General features: G+C 36.4%; 1 protein-coding gene across 7 annotated transcripts; it reads left to right on the top strand.

Annotated features, from left to right (window-relative positions):
* The first annotated feature begins 6,182 nt into the window (after positions 1 to 6,182).
* Positions 6,183 to 15,580, top strand: LOC138715063 (N-acetyllactosaminide beta-1,3-N-acetylglucosaminyltransferase 4-like). Of its 7 annotated transcripts, none has more exons than XM_069847541.1 (4): positions 6,183 to 6,200; positions 11,644 to 11,756; positions 14,217 to 14,309; positions 14,756 to 15,580. In XM_069847541.1, the coding sequence occupies exons 3-4, from the start codon at positions 14,307 to 14,309 to the stop codon at positions 15,359 to 15,361; spliced, it is 609 nt and encodes a 202-aa protein (XP_069703642.1). In that variant the 5' UTR covers positions 6,183 to 6,200; positions 11,644 to 11,756; positions 14,217 to 14,306; the 3' UTR covers positions 15,362 to 15,580. The 7 variants fall into 7 exon arrangements, with proteins under 7 accessions (XP_069703642.1, XP_069703640.1, XP_069703641.1 ...); XM_069847539.1 differs by lacking the exon at positions 6,183 to 6,200 and adding an exon at positions 9,489 to 9,506; XM_069847540.1 differs by lacking the exon at positions 6,183 to 6,200 and adding an exon at positions 9,538 to 9,554.
* The last annotated feature ends 7,517 nt before the right edge of the window (positions 15,581 to 23,097 follow it).

Below are 23,097 nucleotides of genomic sequence, written 5' to 3'. Positions count from 1 at the left end.
TATTGATAAAGCGTCGTAAAATAACCTATTAAAATAAAGAAAAGGAAAAAAAGGAAACGGATAAGATAAAAGAAAGAAAAAACAAAAAACAAAAAGTAGAATGAAGATAACGAAAGAAAATAAAAGGTAAAGAGAATGTAAAATGAAAAAATGGAGGAGAAAAGAATGAAAAAGTAAAGAAGAAAGTTAAATGATAATACTTAAAAGAAACAGAATAATGAAATACACTGTCCACATGGAAGGGAGGCTGGGATGGGCAGGGCGGAACTCGACATGCAGCCACCTCCTCGTGGTGAGTTCTGGGTTGTTTCACTTCACAGAGAATGAATGAAACAAGCAAAGTGCTGCATTATCAATTATGTTAAAACTGATAAACATAGACAAATTGTCGGCCTCGGTAGCGTAGTTGGTATAGCGCTGACCTTCTATGCTCGAGGTTGCGGGTTCGATTCCGGGCTAGGTTGATGACATTTAAGTGGGTTTAAATGCGACAGGCTCATGTCAGTAGATTTACTGTCATGTAAAAACTCCTGCGGGACAAATTCCGACACGCTGGCGACGCTGATATAACCTCTGCAGTTGCGAGCGTCGTTAAACCATAATTTAATTTTTAATATAAAAATTAGCGCTAATAGATCTACCATCACCAGCCCCGCATTACAAGGGTTTTGTCTACATTTTAAACAGTCCTTGCTCTTTAATAAGAAGTAGCGTTCTGCCTGAACCGTTTTATTAATTCACATAAAATATAATCGACATTCTGCCTTCTATGCTCGAGGTTGCGGGTTCGATCCTGGCGCAGGTCGACGGCATTTTGAGTGTATTTAAATGCAACAGGCTCATGTCAGTAGATTTACTGGCATGTAAAAGAACTCCTGCGGGACAAAATTCCAGCACACTGGCGACGCTGAAGTAATAATAAATTATTATTATTAGGGGATTATTATTATTATTATTATTATTATTATTATTATTATTATTATTATTATTATTACAAATAATATAAAATAAGTGGCATTGAAACAATTTTACAATATTTTATTGTAACAAAATTGTGATTCTATATTTTTATTTTTTCTCTAATTCAGGACCAATTATATTCACAGAATGTAGGAAATGAAGAAAACATCACCACACTGAAGGCAGTTACAAATGAAGAACTGAAGAAATGGAGAACTCAACTGATAACAACTATTAATTTGCCAGTTGATGATTCCGATGTTGATGCTGTCTGTATTCCTTCGAAGTCTGATGGTTCCGAAAACGAACACTACTCCAGTAGACCTGTCACCAAATCACCTCGAAAGTCTCAACATAAACAAAGTTCAGCAACAGTTACAGGGTTAGATTTAGCAGGAAGTAATGATGTACGAGTACATACTGTTGTCACAACAGCAATGATTTCAAAGAGTTCTGTCCGAAAATCGGAACTAACTTCACTGCGGATAAAGGACGTGAAAAGGCAGCATGGAAGGACATAAAGATAGCCTAAGTTGAAGTGCGAAAAAGTGAACCATTCATTGTTTTCTACAAAACAGAATATGCAGAATAATTATTTAAAATGATAAAAACAAGGAAACATTATCACCGTGGACGCCCAAATTTGAACAGTCCCCCAGCTGTTCTGCAAGCCAAAGTGAAGAATCTTTTAGACTTGTGTGAATTCAACATCATTCCTCGAATTCACCAAAATAAGTTCGAGGTCCAACATCGAAAGTTACACAGCAATTCTGCTTCAAGTGGTTGAGGGAAAACTTAGGAAAAACCTCCAACCAGGTAATTTGTCTCAATCAAGGGTTGAACCGGACCCGCTTGTTTCACGGTCAAGCAACGCTAGCAGTTAATCCACAGGGGTGGAACTAACTGAACTGTTAGTTGCAAACGCTGATAAACCTGCATTTAATTTTCCCGAAGCTCTTGAGAGCTATCAGTGCAGTTAAATTTACAAGAGCAATTAACGTAATTCACTGTTACCTGAGGTAACAGAAACCGAGCTTAAGTCTGAGTTCTATTCAAACTCGCGCGGAATGTTTGACAAACGTGAAATACTTAATGAATACACTATTATCGATGTCCATCGCTGGGCGAAATTATGAATCCAATTTACTCGATGAAATTTGTAGTGACCGTGTTTACTGCATACTGTATCTGCTGTGATTTTTATTGTAATTGTTTGCGCTATCATAACACACCAGACCACTGGGCGCAAACCTTTGTACTACGTTAAAATGAAACGAATAGATCGTATACGTGAATGGTGTGAGGACACTGATGGGGAGGAGCGTGTCGTATAGCGGTTATGAATTTTACATAGCCGTGTGGATCTAGCCAGAGTCCGTGGATATCCACGGACTCTGTGTACAACTGAATCACTTCGCCATCTGTTGAGAGATATTTTCAATAATAATCTATCCCTTTTAGATTACAGAACAGACACTGCCTTCCTGCGCCGAGTTATCTTGACAAATGTGATGAATAATATAAACATTGTACCTAACTGCGTATCCTTAAACATACAGTTCAGAGTATTAGCACAGTCTAGTATACTGTATAGAGTCACGAAGCTCAATACGCAGTAAATATGCATCCATAGATAGTTGCTAACTACTAGGATCGCTAATATCGCCTCATTAGAGACAATGCGAAATAGTATCGGCACAGTCCATTGTTCCTAGCACCCTCACAACTCAAGCTTCGTGACTATATTCTAGACTGTGGTATTAGTGCTTATTAAAGTTTTGAAACTATTATTTACATGTTTGCTTTTTTTTTTCAATATTATTAAAGCATTATCACATTTGTGCGAACCCACGAATTATTACCGTGCGTAAAGAGGAAGTTTTCGGGGTTTAACCTTCCCCCCTCCCAATTGGGAAGAAATCGGCAAGTTAGAAAGTGAAACAGTGGAATATCTCAATGTGATATACAATACCGGATTTATAGGGGCCTATAACTATTTTAAATCGTGATTTTGTAATAAATGAACAGTTTATTATAAATTGTTTTATAAAAATATTTTTTCCCTTTTGAACCATCCTTTCAAAATCCTGCGAATGGCTCTGGAATCACCGTTTCGTTAATGCTTTCATTTGTTGATTGGAGCTTGTTGGCACTTTACATCCAAAACAATAAATTATATCTCAATAGTTTTAGCTAACATATTTTTCATGGACATACCATCACGTTTGTTATCCAGTTACGAAGAATGCGTATTCTTCACAAATAAAGTGGAATAATCGCTCCAAGCAGAAAGGGCTTCAGTCCAGCACGTAAAACAATTTCTTTTGGTCATTTAAGGAACTTCAAAGTCATTGAAACCCTGTAAGGCCATTCTTAAGCTTTGAATTCATAATATAGTCTACAGAACGTTCTTTTGTTAGTTTTCTCAAAACTAGGTCTAATTGACTGAAGTCCTTTCTGCATAGGGCGATTCAATTGCACTTTTCCATGTGCAATTCAGTTTCAGTATTCTTATAATATGAATTTGCCATTAGTAAATAAAAGGCAATTAAGAGCAATAGGCTATTACATCTGATCGTATCCCTGTCTTCATAAAATTTTTCGACTCTGATATTATCTCCTTCCTGCTTTGTACGGTGAAGAGGCCTGAAGAGTAAAGGCTGGTTCACAATAAACCGGGAACGGAAACGACAACGAGAACGAGAACGAAAATATTGTTAAATACATTTATTTTAACATTATTTCCGTTCTCGTTGTCATTTTCGTCTCCGGGTTATTGTGAACCAGCCTTAACAGTTATAAAATCGCACAGTTATTTTTAAAAGTGACAATACTGACAGTCCATATCAATAGATCTAGATTATCTACAAGATAATTTTCTGTCTTTTGCATATATGTAATGCAAGTTGTCTCGTTGGGACGTAGAAATATACTTTTCTTGGAAAATATACTATTATTCGAATTTATATCCTGTTACAAAATAAATAGATACTATATCAGTAAGATCTGTATAGTTACTAAATAAGTAACCTGTCACACAGGCGGTCTGGATTCGAGTATCGGTCAGGTCTGAGATTTTTCATTGAAAAGTTCATAGTCAAACTTATGGCGAACAAGATGTAGTTTATTATTATGTTCGAGAATAATGATGGGATCAGCAGACGTTGAAGGATAGTCTGAGGACTCTGATGACACTCGTTCCTCTACTTTAGCCACTGTGTGAAGAGATATGTATAGGAATTTCAGGTGAGTGTGACACAGATCATATGACTGAAGAGAGGTTAGGATATACAATTTTATCTGTAGTTTTTCATGAAAATTCGTCTATTTTGGTAATTTAGAAATAACAGTCTACCCGATAGCAAAAGGCTTACTTATTTTATTTTTTCCGCTGTTAACTTCACACAACACATTAGACAACTTATTATATCCTGTTCATCCACTTGGTAACCAAAATGAAACATAATACGTCATTTTTTATATTGCAATTGACCGACCTTATGATTTCGAGATAAATGCGCCACGTTTATAACAAAAATTATTGGAGAATTTTTACATGAATGACGTTTGGGGTACATTATTACTAGAGTCCGGATGTTTAGGCATTTATTTTGGTTAAAAAGGGAGGCATGTAGGCACTAAAATAGTAAAAATAGGCAGTGAAATAGGCATTTATTATTCATAGGAACAGACAAAAAATAGACAAATATTTCATAAACTATCCTATACGGTACTCACTTTCCTTAGTTACATGTCATAAGATACTTTTTTAAGTTGTCAACTGTCATAGTGAACGCCTGTCAGAGAGAACGTTTTTCATGGTGGAAAAAGATCTTTCTACTGCTACTGAAGCGATTGGAGCAAACTTAAAATAACTTATTTCAGAAGGACTGTCTCTACTTTCTTTCAGACATCAGGAAAAACCGACTGTGTATTGTCTCAAAAAGAGGGGTGTGAGAAGGGATTAGAGACTTCAAAGTACGCGTGACTTGTGCGTGCAAGAGACAACAGTAACGAGACCTGGAGACTTGCTTTTAATACTTCCCTCGTACCCTTTCTTTCGCTGGTAAACCCCGAAGTGACCTGAGCACTGAGGGTTATACTGTTCATACATCTTTGTTAAGTGACATAATGGAATCGGTAGGAGAAAAAAGTTTACGACTTCTTCAAAACATATGTATTGCTGGAGAATAATATTCTCAGCAAATATTTGTGTGAGGTGAATATTTATTTTTAATTTGTACAACCGTTCTTCTTTGTTTTTTTTATATAATTTATGTCCAGTTTATTTTAAATGCATTAAAAACATAGAAAATATACAATAACGACGTAAAAAGGCTAAAAAGGGCATTTAACCTTGAAATAGGCAACGGGAGCTGAAATAGACAAAAAAAGCAAAATAAAAATTAGGCCTATCGTCCCCAAATGTGTGGAAACATGTTTATATCTAATAGGTCTTTCATACATATACTCAGTTTAAAAAAGGCATTATGCCTAACATCCGGGTTCTAATTATTACACTACTGCAAAGCAATAGTACCGCACACGAACCTTCCACAACCAATACTAAATGCTAAAATACTAGATAATAGCAACTATTTTCTTTCTTACTATTGGTGATCTCCGGATATAATGCTACCCCCTGTGCAGCCGCATGATGAGGCCAATGTTCGATAAACTTCTCTGGCACTCATGCTTTCAACGAAAGAGAATTTTTTATTTCTTACGGAATTCCCTGCGGTGACCGACCATTTAAAAAAATGGTTTCAGGAGCAGCTTTTACCTAATATTCCATCATAATTCTATGATTGTTATGGATAACGCAATACATGATACATACAGTACACGCGTATTCTACCAGGATTATGAAGTTCCTTTTCAAACGTTCGGTAGTCCTCTTGCCTTCCTAGAAAACTGACCTGCTACTGATTTAAAGACACGGCGTGGCAACCCTCTGTATTCGTGAAACGCACTATAGTAATGCCGCTGCTATTATAAATAGGCCTACTACTAATCAATACTTATGAAATATAAATAATGGCTGTTTAATTCATTATGTTCACATACCCAATCAAAAGAGCTTCCATATTTCCCTTTCTTCCTCTTGTTCGCCTATTGTTATTTGCCGTGATCGGTGGTCGTCTGCTGAGCGGTGATACAAAAACCATGATCTATGGTTTGTCTACAACGATCTTCGCCGAACGATCAACGCTGACGATTGAAATCGCCTTGAAAAGCAAGTATGGATCTTTAAAGTAGCTAATGTCATGTTTAGAAATAGTTACACAGACGGCATTTTTAATTCATTGATATTAAGACATATTGAAAATGATCCCACCAATTTTAAGGAATATTTCAGACTTTCTCCCGAACAATTTCATTTTGTTTTAAGTTCAATTGAAAATGATGTTGTAAAATTACCCACAAAATTTATTCACAAACCAGTAAGCCCAGCTAAAAGATAAGCAGTAACTTCAAGGTGAAAACCAGTGATATAAATACTTTATTTTTACTTTTTAAAATGTTATTTTTTCATTTAGGAGCATTTATTTAGGAAATAATGTTATAAATAAAAAAATAATGTGAGAAGGAGGTTGTTGCACATTTCTCCTTTGCTCGGAATTCCACTTCACTTACTACTTCACACTCAAACTTTTGCTTCAGTAGCTAAATCTGCCGCATCATGTGTGTCCTTCAATTATGAATAATTTTACTCAATTTATTTATTTATTTATTTATTTATTTATTTATGTATTTAAATATACAGAATAAAGAATATAATTACAAACAAACAAGAGAAATAGAAATAAAATAATACAAACAATATAAAACAGGAGATACAGTAGTATTAACAAAATTTGAGACCGCAGCGCTCGTGTTCGGTCGCAGTTCAGATATAATATTAATAGGCCTATAAGAGAATATAAAATAAAATAAAATAGGAAATAGAATTAAAATTACAGTTACAGAAATTATATAATACAATTTTAATATAAGAGAAATATAGAAAAAAAAAATAAAAATAAATAAGTAAAATAAAATAGGAACTAAAATTTAAATTACAGCGGCAATGGAATTATATAATATAATACTAACACTAGAGAAGAATAATATCGCACGTGAAAAGTAAGAGACTATAAATAAATAAATAAATATATATATATATATATATATATATATATATATATATAATTGTATTAACAGTTCTGGTTGTTGCAAAATATATATTTGTTATTGTTTACGTTGTTCTTCCTTTTAGCTCATGTCGAACAGGGATTTGTGTTTAGAGACATAATCAATTAATATCTCGTCTTCATTAGTGGAGAAATTGCAGAAAGATTTCTGTTTTACCGCCATTATGGTACCGTATGTATAATGTGTACATCACATGTTATTAAATGATTTAGTTCGTCACCTACTGTAATTTTACAATTGGTGTCTCGGCGATGATCGCCAGGTTTTTCTTTCAATCATTCAACAACTCGAAGCGTTATTCTGATTGTTATCTGTGCATTTCGAACTGGCGGCTCAAGGTCAAGCAATGGACTGCATTTGCCACATGTGCTTACTCCAATCCTGGACCATTCTCCTCAACTAAAGACAGCTGGGACAGCCGAAATTACCAATGCTTCAGTTCATAGTTTTCAGTCCAGTGACTCGTGCGTGATTTGTACTTTTGTACGTTTGTACGTGACCTTGATCCGCCAGTTCGAAATTCACAGATAATAATTTGTCAGCCCGAGTTATTGTAACGTCTCTTTCCTGAAGCTGCAAGAACAAATGCGTCAGTTCATCTGACACATCGTACAAACTTCCGGATCGCAGTCACTTCCATAATTTATTGGCACATCGTAAGTTTGTTTAGAATTTGATTTTTGTATTTTAAAAAAGTAGTTCATAACCTTGTTTGCGGTGCTCCTTTTCATTTTCGAGCACTGATCACCAGGTTTAGGATCCGGGACACTTTAGCAACCAATGTACGCACAACTTGACTATAGAGTTCCTTGAACATAGTAGACAGACATACTGTGAATGTAAACAACGACGTCAACGTGCTGCGTTATATTCTACTGTTAGTAGTGACGGTGGAAAATGAAGTAGGATACATACCTCACAAGTTTTCATGTTCCTCGGCGACGTTGAGGGCGTTAGCGTTAGGGGAGAGTCGGGTAGTATCGGACATCGGGTAATATCGGACAATGAGTTTCTTTCATCTACCACACGATGATAGTACCTGATTGACATGTTTACGTTTCTGTGATGTCGCATAGAGAAACGTAACCATGTCATTCATGTGCTACCATATGGTAGTAGATGAAAGAAACGCACTGTCCGATACTACCCGACTCTCCCCTACAATGAACAACCATGTACTGTACATACTTGCAACTAGTTCGAAAAAAACTATTCACTATGAATTGGAAATGCACTGTGATCGGCTGAGTTCGTTTCGTAGGGAGAGACGAAAGAATACTGTACCTCTGATCCCTAACTGGACTGTACAGTAATGGCAAAAAAATTGGACCGACCCTTGTAGCTGATTTCAGAACCTTGTTCACTCCAGAGCACGATAGACTGGTAATAAGACTTTCGTGATTCGAATCTTGCCTGGGAAGGAAACTTTTTTTGTTCCTTATTCAAATTCATTCATTCCCAATACTTTTCAATTTCTGGTAAAATTCAAGTTCTGGGAATAATAAGTTAATTAAGTAGTAAAATGTCGCTGCAATCGAAAAGTATTGGGAATAAATTTGAATAAGGAGCAAAAAAAAAAAAAAAGTTTCCTTTCCAGCCAGGATTCGAACCACGAAAGTCTTAGTTACCAGTCTATCGTGCTCTGGAGTGAAAAAGGCTCTGAAATGAGCTACAAGGGTCGGTCCGATTTTTTTGCCACTACTGTACATTACAACAAAACTCAACGCGCCACCTCACTCCATCTGTACTCACTTCATTCTTAAGTGGTCTTGGATCCTAGCCTGCTAATCACTAACCACCCTCACTTCTTCATCGCCCATACAAGACCACATTAAAAAACATGTAGCTACTTGCTACAATTGCAGACAAAGTAATGGATCACACCGTGTTCAAAGTTACGAATTTCCCTTCTACCAGCTCTACTACGTACACTACAGTATCAAATATAACGGAAAACATGCGGATTACTGCAGGTATCGCAAGAGTGGTGATCGGCGGACAAAACCCAATTCCTGTAAGTTGGCCTTTGCGTAGAGTCTGTGAAATTATTTGCTTTCAGTGCGTGACTTATGTATTTGTGTTGGTTTTGGCTAATGTTTTAAGAACAGTTTCGTATATTTTTACTGTATTCATTTTACAACATTCGAGTTTTTTTATTATCATACTAAAATAAAATGTGTATATGTAGTTTGGTAGATTAATGAGTTTAGTTAAATAAGATTACTTTATACGATAACATTGTGCAATGTTATCTTTTGTGCAATGTCAAATGATAAGACAAGATTGAATTTTTATAAAACGGCTTTCTCAACAGTGCAGTGGAAACATACAATATTGTGCCTTGGATAGTGGTAAAATCCATATTTGCATAATAACGGGGTTTAGCGTAGTGAATAAATGTAAGACATAAAAATAACGTAACTTAGCACTGAACTGTGGAAAGAGAGACGTAGAGAAGACGGAATAATTTTGAAGCTGGTGAAACTCACACGCTTTGTCCATGAATGCATGAAGAATAAAATTAAGTTGTAACAATCGAAGTCAGTTCTAGCCGTGACATGTATTTCAAGTCTGTAGGTGCAATTTCGCTTTTGTTGACAGTTGAAGGCCGCGTCACGATACCGATATCAGTTGGTTATCAGTTAATTCGTTGATATTCTGTCCGGTGTAGTCAGTGCTAGAGGTGCTCGGTATGCGGCGATGTGCGGTACCCGTGAGCTGTACGTACAGTAATATAACTTACACAGTTCCATTGCTTGCAATAAACTCTCACCCAAACTTCACTATTTCAGTGCTTTTTAACCAGGGCCAACGTTTTAGATGGTCGGTAATAGTGAGGATTGATAATAACAACAATAATAACTCCTATTCACATATCTGAGCTATAGTTTTAGTGAATAAAATATGTAACGCTCTTTTGAAATGAAGAGGTACAAAAACACAGGTAGGTTTTTGCAAATAGATTAGTGGCGTGACGTGTCCTTGAGGAACTGTAAGCAATTGTATAAGCAACCTCATTATTATTATTATTATTATTATTATTATTATTATTATTATTATTATTATTATTAAGCGTAAGAATATTGTAACTTTTAGTTAAAAATCGTGGAAAAAATCTGTACAAAGCAGCTAAGGTATTAAAAACACGCTTCTAACTTCAGAATACTAGCCAAGTGAAGGAAATGATGCCGGTACTTCTGAATAGTTCATTCTCTTTTGTAATATTCTTTTGCCTTTAAAACGAAATAAAAAAGGTATTTTACAAACAAGTTCAAATTAGTGTAACTGTAAAAATATTGAGAATAGGATTCATGTTTATATGACATTTTTTGCTCAGAATGTTTTCGGAAGTATGTTTCGTAAGTGGTAAATCCTCGTGAATCACCCGTTTATTAGTCATCTTCTTTTGGAAAGAAAAATAATCAGTCGTCCCAGTACTTACAGAGCATACTTCAGATAGCTCTGACCTTAAGGAATTCAGTAGTGCTATAACCTCAAAATCGATGAATTTGCACTTACAGACACTATATGTGTAGGTAATTTACTTTATCTTGTATTCCATTCAGCTTGTTTTGGTTTTCTAAAGAAGTTCCATTCTTCCTTTCTTAATTACACTACCTTACTTTTTATGTGTTGCGGCTTGATTTGATCACATTTTCTGTAAGCCCTGTTCAGACGCAACAACTTGCTTGACGTTTTATTTGCACATGTAAAACGTTGCAAATATCAAGGAGCACGTGGACGTAAAACTGAGCGACTTTTGGAACTTATCGAAGACTGAACACGTCTCATTTTCCAGAATTACACAAGCAAGCCGGTGCGTCTGGACGCTCCTCACCATCTTTTCGTCATGATTCGCTCAGTTCCCCTTTGTCTTTCGGTTAGTTTAGACCCTTGCGTTCCGTGGTAACGTCCGACCTTCGACAGCGATTGTTTTGACATGATAGTCGTGAATTCGACATCTTTATAGCTTTTTCGAGTAACTAGGAATCATAGGGTATCTGTCAGCCTCTCATGTGGTGAAATATACATATTTTCTCATACGGGTATTTTTTCTTATGTCGCGTGTGACTAAATCTAGCAAACTGGTCTCAAGATCCATCAGTTTACTTCAGTTGTCTGATTATGAAATTTCCACAATAGTCTCGCAAAAGCCATTCTCTAGGCCACTGTAAACGCCTTAGGTTTACTTCGCCATAATTACTTTTTTGTTCCTGACTGTGAGTACTGTCATTTACCATAACTATGATCCGGGAACACAACTATGGTCCACGATACAACCATTCAAAGAACATGGTAGAAGTAACATAGACCGTTCGTAGATAACTGCAGTGACTTCACTTCAAACTACAGTACAGCAAAAATAGAGATAAACGAGGTACTACGTTATGGAATACACAATTTGAATTGTTGTATCGTGGACCATAGTAAGTTGTGTTCCAAGACCATAGTTATGGGAAATGACGGTATTACCTCTTCAATTCCTAGATGGCGAGAGGCTGTTGGTGCGCCGTGTGGCCGAGGTGTTGCTCTGGCTGGTGGTAGTGGCAGTGATCTTATACCTGTCGTTTTCTACCCCTTGGTCTGCGCAACATGACTTTGTGAGTATGACGTTATTAGTGCAGCGATATTCTTGCTGTCATGAACCCTGAATATGGAGGGAAATAGTAACTATTATTCATGTGCCTTGAATCTCACTGATTTGACATGGCATTAAATTTAAGAAGCCAAGCAAACCAATGGCTTAACATAGCCCTAGATCATATATATAACAGATAGCCCATTCCTATGTTAAAATCGGTAGCACTTTGAAGAGAACAACCGCCAGGTTCGCCACCCGTCCGCCGTAAACGAACACGAGATGGCAGTACAGTCGCTAATGCAATTCAAATCGGAATTATGACGTAACTCCTTATGTAACAACTAGATGGCAGCATAATAAACCTGACAAAAGTTTTTACCGTCAAAGCCTATAAGGCCGAGCTATCTGGGTGTATACTGTAATATGATCTAGGACATAGCCTAAACATGGACCTCACAATTACAAAGAAACAACGGACTCCTCAGTCTTCTTTTACCTTATATTTTTACTTTATCATTATCCGAGTGTAGGCCTTTAGCGTAAGTAAATATATGGTGCTTATGCAAAAAAAAAAGGGGGTTTCGAGATTTGCACGGAAATCGCATCTTCCGCATCTCTGGAAACGAAAGAGTGCAGCGATATTTCCTGAACTATTGGACTAATTTTGTTCATATTCGTTATCCACGAGTTAATTTATCCGGAAATTGTGTACATGACATAATTAATTTTAGTATATAATTAACCGGCCTTTATTCGAAACATGGAAAGATGGAGTAGCGACGCATTCTAAATCTTCTCAGGTGATTTTCTGCTTTATTTTTTGTATTACAAAAATAATCACAAATGGAACGGTACAGTTTGCATAAAAATTATTTTCGACGAGAATTATGTCTCCTTTCGTTGCGATTTCAGTAATTGTAAGATTTTATCCCCTTCACCCATATGGATGCACAGGGATGGAAATGCGTAGATAATCTATCAGAATGACAATATTCGGTAATGTTGAATATGGAATTAAAAGAATTTGCCTAGAATACGAGGGTTGTTTGAAAAGTTCATAACCTGACATAAAAATTAAACTAAGTTTATTCTTAAACAATCTTTATTTCTAAACATAATCACCCCTGAGATTCACACACTTGATACATCGGTGTTGCACTGCTTGTACATGGGTTCCTAAAAAAAGCCTTGTGCTGCTGCTGCTGCCATAACCTCTTCATTTGGCGAAAATTTCTTCCCAGCCAAGTTAGTTTTCAATTTTGGGAAAAGAAAGAAGTCTTAGGATGCGAGGTATGGTGAGTAGAGGAATGCGGCAATAATTCGAACCCTAGCTGTGTACTTTAGCAACCGCGATTGCAAACGTGTGAGCAGATGCATTGTCGTGATGAAGCAATACCTTCTTCTTGGCCATACCCAGTCTTTCCTCGCGAATTTTCCCTTTCAGTTGCTGAAGGTGATTTGAATAATATTCTCCGGTTACCTTTGCTAGATAGTCAATCATGATTATCCACTTAGGATCCCAGAACACTTTTCCAGTCGATTGAACAGCTTTTCCTTTATTTGAAGCGGAGAATCACTGTGCTTCCTTTGTTTCGTCTGCTGTTTTGTTTCTGGTATGTAGTAGTGGATTCAGGTTTCATCAGTGGTCACATCGCCTGCCTAAAAAAATCGGGCATATTTTTCTCGAATCCAGCCAGACAATCCCTTGAAATTTGACATCAGACGTTTTTTTGTTTCGGTGTTAACAAACGCGGAATCCATCTTGCGGAGACCTTGGATATACCTAATGCCTAAGTTATTGACTAAGATGTGGCGCACGCGTTTAGTTGAGATACGCATAACCTCACAAATTTCCCACACTTTCAGTCGATGGTCATTCAGCACTACATCTTGGATTTTTTCTACGATTTCTTCACTTGTTGCCGTTACTGGAAGTCCGCTGCAGGGATCGTCTTTCATACTCTCTCGACCATGTTTAAAGAGTGTCGCCCATTTTTTCACGGTCGAAAACGCTGGAGTGGATTCCCCCAATGTAGCATCCATGTTTGCTTTAATTTCTGTTGGATTCATTCCCTTTTTACGAAATATTTAACGACAGTACGAAGCTCGATATTTTCCGTTTTTGCCAATATGTTCGGCGCACTAACTTCAAAATTAAACTAGACAAAATGTAGTCAACAGAAAATTATGATTTTTCGTGCTTGAACTAATGTAAAATGACCGCTAACATTGTTGACATGTTTTCAGTGCCATCTTTGTGTCAGGCCACGAACTTTTGAGATAATCCTCAGCATTGCGTGGTCATGAAGCATTCTTGCCATTGACGTCAACTTTCAAAACTTCTTTTCGTACGACTCGGATCTTTTTTTCCGTTTAGTGCTATAGGCACGTGATTGTGGCTAGATGACAGTATTAGCTTCTTTTGGACCGGATGTGGACATGAAGCGTTTTTTCCTCTTTGCCTTCATCTCTCTTATAGGTGCGTCAATGAATGAGTTTAAAAATGAGAACGCCTCTCTAGTGAAAAAATCGAAAGGAAGCGCCGTAATGAGGCATTCGGGAGTAAAACATGGTAAGTAACGTCTTATTGTTTTGAAGTTATTACGTAGGTAAACATTTTATACATGCAACAGTTTGTATAGTTATCAGGAAAGTAAAATCTGTATACTTCTTCTATCTGTTGAGATATTGGAAAACTAACTACCGCATTAGACGCAGAATGTAAAATATCATATTATACTTTATGTATCTCATTTTTGACCAAAATATCAGTTACCGTGTTTTACGCCCGAGCCCTTCGTATCTCTAACTACACCAACTGAAGGGCAGTATTACAAGCTATTTGCTGTGCATTCGGGATGGTAGAAATTGTGTCATCAGAATCATCTGCTCATACAGCGTTTTTCTGCATTTCCTCCAAATAAATTCCGGGACATAGATTTCAACGGTTTTTTCTCACAATCGATAAACACCCTGCCACCTCATGGACAGTAATAAGACTGGCTATTTTGTTTTTAGGTGCCAGTAGACGTGGGAATCAACCCAGGCTTTTGCGACCAGGTTGACCCGCGATTATTGGTGATTGTGCGTTCACAAGCAGAGAACACCGAACGCCGTGATGCCATCCGGTACACATGGGGTGGCGCACCGGGTTTCGATGTGTCGGTGGCATTCTTTCTGGAGGGCTTGCCGGACGCTAAAGAGGCCCATCTGTATCACGACATGATGGAGGCACGACTAACTCCAGTGCGCTGGACTTTCGCCTTCTGCAGAAAGGCGTCCCTGCTGCTTGTGGTGCCTGATGACGTCTTCGTTAACGTGCCGTATCTGCTGAGGTTCCACCCCGCAAATCGCTCACTTCTGGGGGATCGTGACCGCTTCCTGGTCACGGGTGATGCCCTGCCACTCCTCGCAGAAGCTATGGACCCCTTCCAGGCAGCCCAGAGTGTAGGAGTGAATGTGAGACAGCTCGCAGGACTACTGGACTCGCGGGCCCCGAATGAAACCTGTGGCATCCTGCAATCCTACACACTGAGTGGTGTGGACACCTCTGATCAGCTCTCGTATTGGTGGGCCGTAGCCGATCCCCAAAAATGCAGCAAAAAAAAGTTCCCCACCAGCTGATACTATTATTGGTACAAATGACAACAAAGTACACATAGGAAATAATGAACTACATAAACCTATGATTTTAGTAATATGGACTTGCAAATTCATAATTTATTTTTTTAATGCAATTCATATTCGTTTGGTGAAATATACACAGGACCTATACATGTGACTAAACTTGATTGCTTTTCTGTAATTTATAATATTATAATACACAAAAAAGAAGGCACATCATCTGTTTGTCACTTGACCAAGTGACGTTATATCTTTTCCCCTCTATTGCTTCTCTGTCTACTTCCAACAGAATATCTGCGAATCTGCCTGGCCAGTAATATTTGGGAAGGTTAGCTCATAACAGCAGGGAAAAGAATAGGAAATGTTCTTCAAACATTCATACAATTAGTTGTTAAATACTGTACACAGTCTGTGTAAGTAGCAGTTGCAGATTAGAAATGTGCATGCACTGTATTCTGTTTATGTTGCTTTGCATTTTATTCTCTGCTAAGGACTCCAGACAGTAACGTAGACCCCCTTTCATTTTAAACAACCTGTTTTGACAGTAGCGTAACTTAAATTTTTTCTCAAGTCGGAACTTGTTTCTATGTTTTATGTTGTTTATTTATCTGTGATACTCACGGCCAGGGATATTGTGTCCCCGTAACAACTCTGTTCGCAGCGTGATTGGAGACAGACGTCTGCTACAAGAATGCTACTGTATCGTGAAAGACTAGAGCTATGCTAATCTAGCCACCGGCGTAGCTCAGTCGATTAAGGCGATTGCCTGCCGGTCTGAAGTTGCGTTCGGGCGCGGGTTTGATCCCCGCTTGGGCTGATTACCTGGTTGGGTTTTTTCCGAGGTTTTCCCCAACCGTAAGGTGAATGCTAGGTAATCTACGGCGAATCCTCAGCCTCATCTCGCCAAATTACCATCTTGCTATCACCAATCTCATCGACTCTAAATAACTTCGTAATTGATACATCGTCGTTAAATAACCAACTAATAAAAAAGATATGCCAATCTTGTTTTGTTTAAATATTGTTCTCTAGTTAGTGCTTCCGAAATATGTTAGCCAGATAATAATAAAATAAATAATAATATAAAATGGAAAAGAAAATAACTAGTAAAAATGCAATTGACGAAATGTTCAATAAAGACAATCAACGACCGACAGCACTTGATGTTCATCAGTGGGTGGTGAAAACATTGAAGATAAGAGAAGAGCTACAGACATTGCATATTGATTGTTTGAATATGCATTTTGACAGAAAAAAGTGAGTTAGCATTTAGAGGCTATGATGAGTCTGCAGATTCCTTAAAGAGAGAAAATTACATAATATGTAATATTATCGTCTTTCATTTTTTGAAACCTATGTGACATTACAGAGGATAATTTTTCAGGAGGAAAAAAAAATAAATATCAATAATCCTACACTGTTGTCATTGATGTGCATCATATTCATGAACGTTTTCTACCGAATCATCTAATATTCTTATGTAGACCTGTTGATATTTAATTAGTTTTTTCTTCCTCCTGAAAAAAATTATGCTCTGTAACAGGAATGGCAAAGCGCCTGCACTGCGTGCTCTCAAGAACCCGCACAATATTTCGTAAGAACGATGATAGTACTTTGTATTGCTAAAAAGTGAACCTTGTTGGATTTGTATTGCTTGTAGTAGGCCTATGAGCACGTAATACAGGCGCTTTGACATCCCTGCTCTGTAATGTCACATAGGAAGTTTCATAATATCAACGAAGATATAATAATAATAATTGTGAAACTTTTTTACTGAATATGATTTTATGTTCAACAGTCACCTGAAGGAAAGTGCAATTTTTTGTGGAACGTCACGTACAATTCAGAATGACGTGATAAATTAAGGGATTCAGGAGTAAAACATGGTAAGTGTTGTTTCAGTGTTTTGAAGTTATTAGGTAGGTACACATTTATACATGCAACAGTTTGTATAGTTACCAGGAAAGTAAAATCTGTATATTTCTGAAATCTGTTGAGATGTTGGAAAACTAACTACTGCATTAGACGCAGAATGTAACATAGCATATTACACGCTACATATCTCATTTTTTACCAAAATGTCAGTTACCATGTTTTACGCCTTAGCCCCTCAATTATATTTCGAAAGTGACTGTAGAAATTATCAAACAGGAAATAGCTCACAATAAATGGGACATACCTGTGTAGTTAATAAGTCACAATTTTCTACATATTTTTCTGATGTAAGTACACAGTGATCTGCTTAAGCAGTATGCAAACACGTTGTAAAAATTGCCAGTGTCTTTGATTTCGTATCAAAATTGGTTGGTCAGACTGACGATGGAGATGTAGTCATTACAGGACAAATAATTGACCTACAAACACGAGCACCTAGATACTACCTTCAGCCACATTTACCCATTTTACAATCATGTTTCAAGACTGCTTGTGCAATTAAGGACCATCGCATATTATTTCAAACACTATCTGGGTAATCTACATTTCTTCGACATCATCCAAAATATCTCATGCACTTAAACAGTTCATAGAAAAAGAAAAGATACCTGGGGCAGTACATATTAAATGGCATTACTGCTCAAGACTCGTGAATATAGTTCAAGGTATGAGGAATGAGTTAATAATGTTTATGCTCGACCATGCCGAAATGTAATAATTATACACCTGGTAGCAGCCCTTTAATGGACCTCATTAAAGTACATCTATTCATTAAAGTTCAGGTGTTCCGCCAATCAGAAAGCACCATATGAAAGCGCAAGTATCGATTTCACCAATTGCACAATAAATAACCTACATTTGAAATAAAGTCAGTTCTGTTACTATAATAATTAGCGTTAATTGTAAATAATATTCAAATAAATTCAATTTGTCATCTCGTTTTTCAATGTATAATTCAATTTCAAGTTTATATCAAGATTAATGTTTCTTTTACTCTCTAGATTATATCAAGGTCGTCGACATCTGTTTCTCGGAAAAAATCAATACTTTCGCGTCTGCGCACATCTCACAATTTACGAGGTATGATATTTCACAAGGTCAGTTCCGCTCCTCACTTAGATAATAATAACATGAATACTTATGAATAATTTCAAGTTAGAAATATGGTCGAGCATAAAAAGTCGTATGAAACTTGCCTATAATGGTAATTAAGACGCTCGTATGAAAATTATGAAACTCGCTTGCGCTCGTTTCATAAACATACTCGCGTCTTAATTACTACCATTATAGGCTCGTTGCATAATGTACTATTTTTGAACACACTGTAGAGAACTATGACGTTTGGGTCTCTTTATGTGTTTCACAGGCATTTGGATTCATTAAATTCTTGTCTGACGTTAGATATTGTACCAGTATCCTTCTTGAGACTTTCTCAAGGATATCTTGCTATTCAGATATAGTTTTCATTGTATAAGGTTATTCAAGTTCCCATTTTGAAATGGTAATAAATATGTCAGATTTTTAGATTCCACGAAAATAAAAACACCAATTTCTTCATAAAGAAATGGGATTTTATTAAAACACGAAAAAATTAAATATGACCAACACCATGTTGTTCAATAAGAAATAGTCTTTCTTCTAATCTATGCTATAAACGGCATTAGAAAGCACATTCCTAGGATGTTTTCAATGAAATCCGATATTGACTGTTTCAGTTCCTCGCGTGTAGTAGGTCTACTAAGAAATACCTTTTCTTTTAGATAACCCCATAACCAGTAGTTAGCTGGACTTACGTCTGGTGACCTAGAAGGCCAACTGTTCGAAAAATGCCTAGGCCTACTAATTACACGATCACCAAATGTGTTGCGCAGTAATGTTTTACATCATTGTGTGGGTGTGTGCGTGCGTGTGTGTGGTGGAGCGCCGTCTTGCATGAATTCCATAGTTGCTTCGTACAGATTTTTTTTTTCGATTTTTAACTATAAATTTACATTTTTTACTCATTTATCACAACAATTGTTTCAAATCACTTCACTCTTGTAAATTTTTTAAGACTGTACACTAGGATGTATAATTAAACTGTAAAGAATCAAGTTCCTAAAGTCATGTGGTTTGTAACAATTTTTGTGATAATTGCGTAAGAATGATGTAATTTTTAGTTACAAATTGAAAAACAAAATCTATACAAAGCAATTAACAACACATTTTTAGCTTCAGAACACTAGTCAATTAAAGAAATGATACTTCTGAATAGTTCATTCTCTATTTGTAATACTTACTTACAAATAGCTTTTAAGGAACCCGGAAGTTCATTGCCGCGCTCACATAAGCCCGCCATCGATCCCTATCCTGTGCAAGATTAATTCAGTCTCTATCATCATATCCCACCTCCCTCAAATCCATTTTAATATTATTCTCTATTTGTAATATTCTTTTAAAATGTCATGTTTTATTTAACGACGCTCGCAACTGCCGACGTTATATCAGCACACTTAAATGCCATCGATCTGGCCCGGGATCGAACCTGCAACCTCGGGCATAGAAGGCCAGCGCTATACCAACTGAGCCAACCAGGCTAACAATATATTCTTTTACCCTTAAAACTAAAGAAGAAGGGTATTTTACTCAAATGAGTGTAACTCTAAAAATATTGAGTTTAGGACACATGTTTATATGGAATTTTTTGCTCAGAATATCTACGGAATATATATGAGATGTGTATTGGAGTTGTGAAAAGTAATTAAATTTAGTATTAGTAGGTCTAAGCCTACATGAAAATAATCTTTTCTACTTATATTATTTTGGATGGAATTTCCAAATATTGAACAATGTAATACTGGTAAGTTATGTCATTTGTTTCATTCCGAAGTTGTTCATGCCTTTTGAAATTAGATTAACTAATCCATGGGAGGGATAACAGTAAGAGGAAGAAGAATAAAGTATATATGATTTGCTGATGATACTAAGGGATATGCTACTGGACCTAAATGACATCTGTGAGCACTATGGGATGAAGATAAATACAAACAAGACGAAGACCATGATTCTCGAAACAAAAACAAAGAATGTAAACGTGCGAATTCGAAATGTGGCAATAGTACAAGTGGACAGCTTCAAGCACTTGAGGTGTACGCCTACTATAAGTCTGTAGAAACATGAGCTGCTGCAAGTAAGTCAAAAGGAGGGTAACAATGGCAAAGGATGCTTTTAATAGAAAAAGGAGCATTTTCTGCGGATCTTTGGAAACAGGACTAAGGAAGAGACTATTTAAAATGGTGAAGTACTGTGTGTGAAGTGTGAAATTGTATGGGGCAGGAACATGGACATTATGATGAAATGAAGAGAAGCAACTGGAAGCATTTGAAATGAAGTAAAATGGAGTGTGTGACATGGACAGACAAAATAAGAAATGAAGGCGTGCTAGAAAGAGTGTGTGAAGAGATAATAATGCTGAAACTGATCAGGAAGAGAAAAATAATATAGCCTGGTCACTGGCTAATAAAAAGCTGCCTACTATAGGGTGCACTGAAAGGAATGGTGAACGGGAAAAAAGTTCGGGGCGGAAGAAGATATCAGATGATAGACAACATTAAGATATTATATAGCTCGTATGCGGAGACTAAGAGGATGGCGGGAAAGAGAGAAGATTGGAGAATGCTGCGTTTGCAGTGAAGGACCTGGCCTTGCGCAGAAAACTATGAATGAATGAGTCCGAAATACATAAGATTTCCCTGAAAAGCGTAACTAAAATATAGTCATAATGTATTTTTCCGGCATTATTTTATAATTATTACGTGGTTATATATCTGGTTATAATTGGAGGAACGAGACATTCTTCAAATTTTAAATTTACTGACCTTAAAAGCACGAACTTGAGAAACTGTTTATATTTTGCGGCATTGTGACTATTGTCTCAATGCTTGCATACGTTTTTGTGAGCAAATGACAATAGTGTTTGCGCGGACTGCTGCAGCGTTGATAACGCGTTAAAACAACTATGATAGTCTGTTAATAGCATAACATTGTAACTCGTTAAGTCTTGCCAACTGTTCCCGTGCGAATTAGTCCTTGTAAGAGGAATTTATTATATGAAATTAATATTGGTGGCGGTAATGGTTTTCTTCTACATAAATAGCCTAATATAATTCTTCATATTTCCTCAGCATTGTTTACTTGTGTTTTGCCACTGTGTAGCTTGATAGATAATCTGGCAGATTAAGTTGAATCTTAATTTTTGACACTTGAGTCTATTATCATTTTACTTTGTGACACTTGTGGCTGATTATTATTTTGCTTTTTGACGCTTGTGGCTGATTATTATTTTACTTTTTGACACTTGTGGCTGATTATTATTTTACTTTTTGACACTTGCGGCTGATTATTATTTTACTTTTTGACACTTGTGGCTGATTATTATTTTACTTTGTGACACTTGTGGCTGATTATTGTTTTACTTTTTGACACTTGTGGCTGGTTATTATTTTACTTTGTGACGCTTATGCCTGATTATTATTTTACTTTGTGACACTTGTGGCTGATTATTATTTTGCTTTTTGACGCTTGTGGCTGATTATTATTTTACTTTTTGACACTTGTGGCTGATTATTATTTTACTTTTTGACACTTGCGGCTGATTATTATTTTACTTTTTGACACTTGTGGCTGATTATTATTTTACTTTGTGACACTTGTGGCTGATTATTGTTTTACTTTTTGACACTTGTGGCTGGTTATTATTTTACTTTGTGACGCTTATGCCTGATTATTATTTTACTTTGTGACACTTGTGGCTGATTATTATTTTACTTTTTGACACTTGTGGCTGATTATTATTTTACTTTGTGACACTTGTGGCTGATTATTATTTTACTTTTTGACACTTGTGCCTGATTATTAAGTTTAAAAATGGCGTCTCAACATCCGATAAGTGCACAAATACCCACGAAATGTTATGCAATGCATTCCGCACATATCAAAGAGTATTTTAAAGAAAATTTTTTTTTTAAATTCAATTTATCGGAAACAACAATAAAAAGGGGCGAGTGATTTAAAAATCCATAGCGCAGGAAGTTTAAAAATGGCGTCTCAACATCTGATAAGGGCACAAATACCCACAAAATATTATGCTATGCATTCCACACATATCACAGGGTATTTTAAAGAATTCTTTTTTTTAATTTACTCATTTTTCACCAAAAAATACAATCCTCTCCCCTTAAGATCGTTTTTCCTATTTTATATGGAAAGTTATTGACCTTAGCAGAGCATGCTTGACGTGCAATATCTCCTGGTTCTGTAGGCGTTTGGACACCTATGCTCTAATGCAACTGTTGCTTCTAGCAATTGTATCCCTAATTCCAATCAGGAGATCATTATCATGTTCAATTATTGAGTCTGCATGTTTAAATCTGACTACTGCTTCGTATGACGTATCATTCAGAACAATGTTTGTTATAGGCTATAGTTTTGTTGGTCTACAATGGATTTGCAGGTTAGGTGAATTGGTTTCTGAGATTAATATGAAAAACCTAATCTAGTCCTGATATGCTTCTTTATAAAAATAATATTATCAGCAAAGACTAGATAATATCTCGTTCGGTTAAAAATAGTACAACCTGGGTTAAAATCCATCCGTGACTTAATTTGATGAGTAAATATGATTTGGTGAGAGTAAGCAATGATTTTTTTTCCAATCAGAAATTATTAATATCTCTTAAATCTTAGTATACAGGAATTTATTGGTGGTTAATAGAGTTACCAGCATCCGAAACTAGAAACTGTAGGAGAAACAAACGAAACAA

Source organism: Periplaneta americana, chromosome 15 (assembly GCF_040183065.1).
Source record: "Periplaneta americana isolate PAMFEO1 chromosome 15, P.americana_PAMFEO1_priV1, whole genome shotgun sequence".
NCBI lineage: Eukaryota > Metazoa > Arthropoda > Insecta > Blattodea > Blattidae > Periplaneta > Periplaneta americana.
Note: the sequence above shows the minus strand (reverse complement) of the source record. Positions and strands in the feature narration are given on the sequence as shown.

Excerpts from the sequence above, each read along its gene's own strand:
- LOC138715063 (XM_069847537.1), top strand. The coding sequence starts at position 9,848 with ATGCGGCGATGTGCGGTACCCGTGAGCT. Across the intron at positions 9,876-11,643 it reads ATGTGCGGTACCCGTGAGCT|ATGGCGAGAGGCTGTTGGTG; the intron begins GTACGTACAGTA and ends TTCAATTCCTAG. Across the intron at positions 11,757-14,755 it reads GGTCTGCGCAACATGACTTT|GTGCCAGTAGACGTGGGAAT; the intron begins GTGAGTATGACG and ends TTTTGTTTTTAG.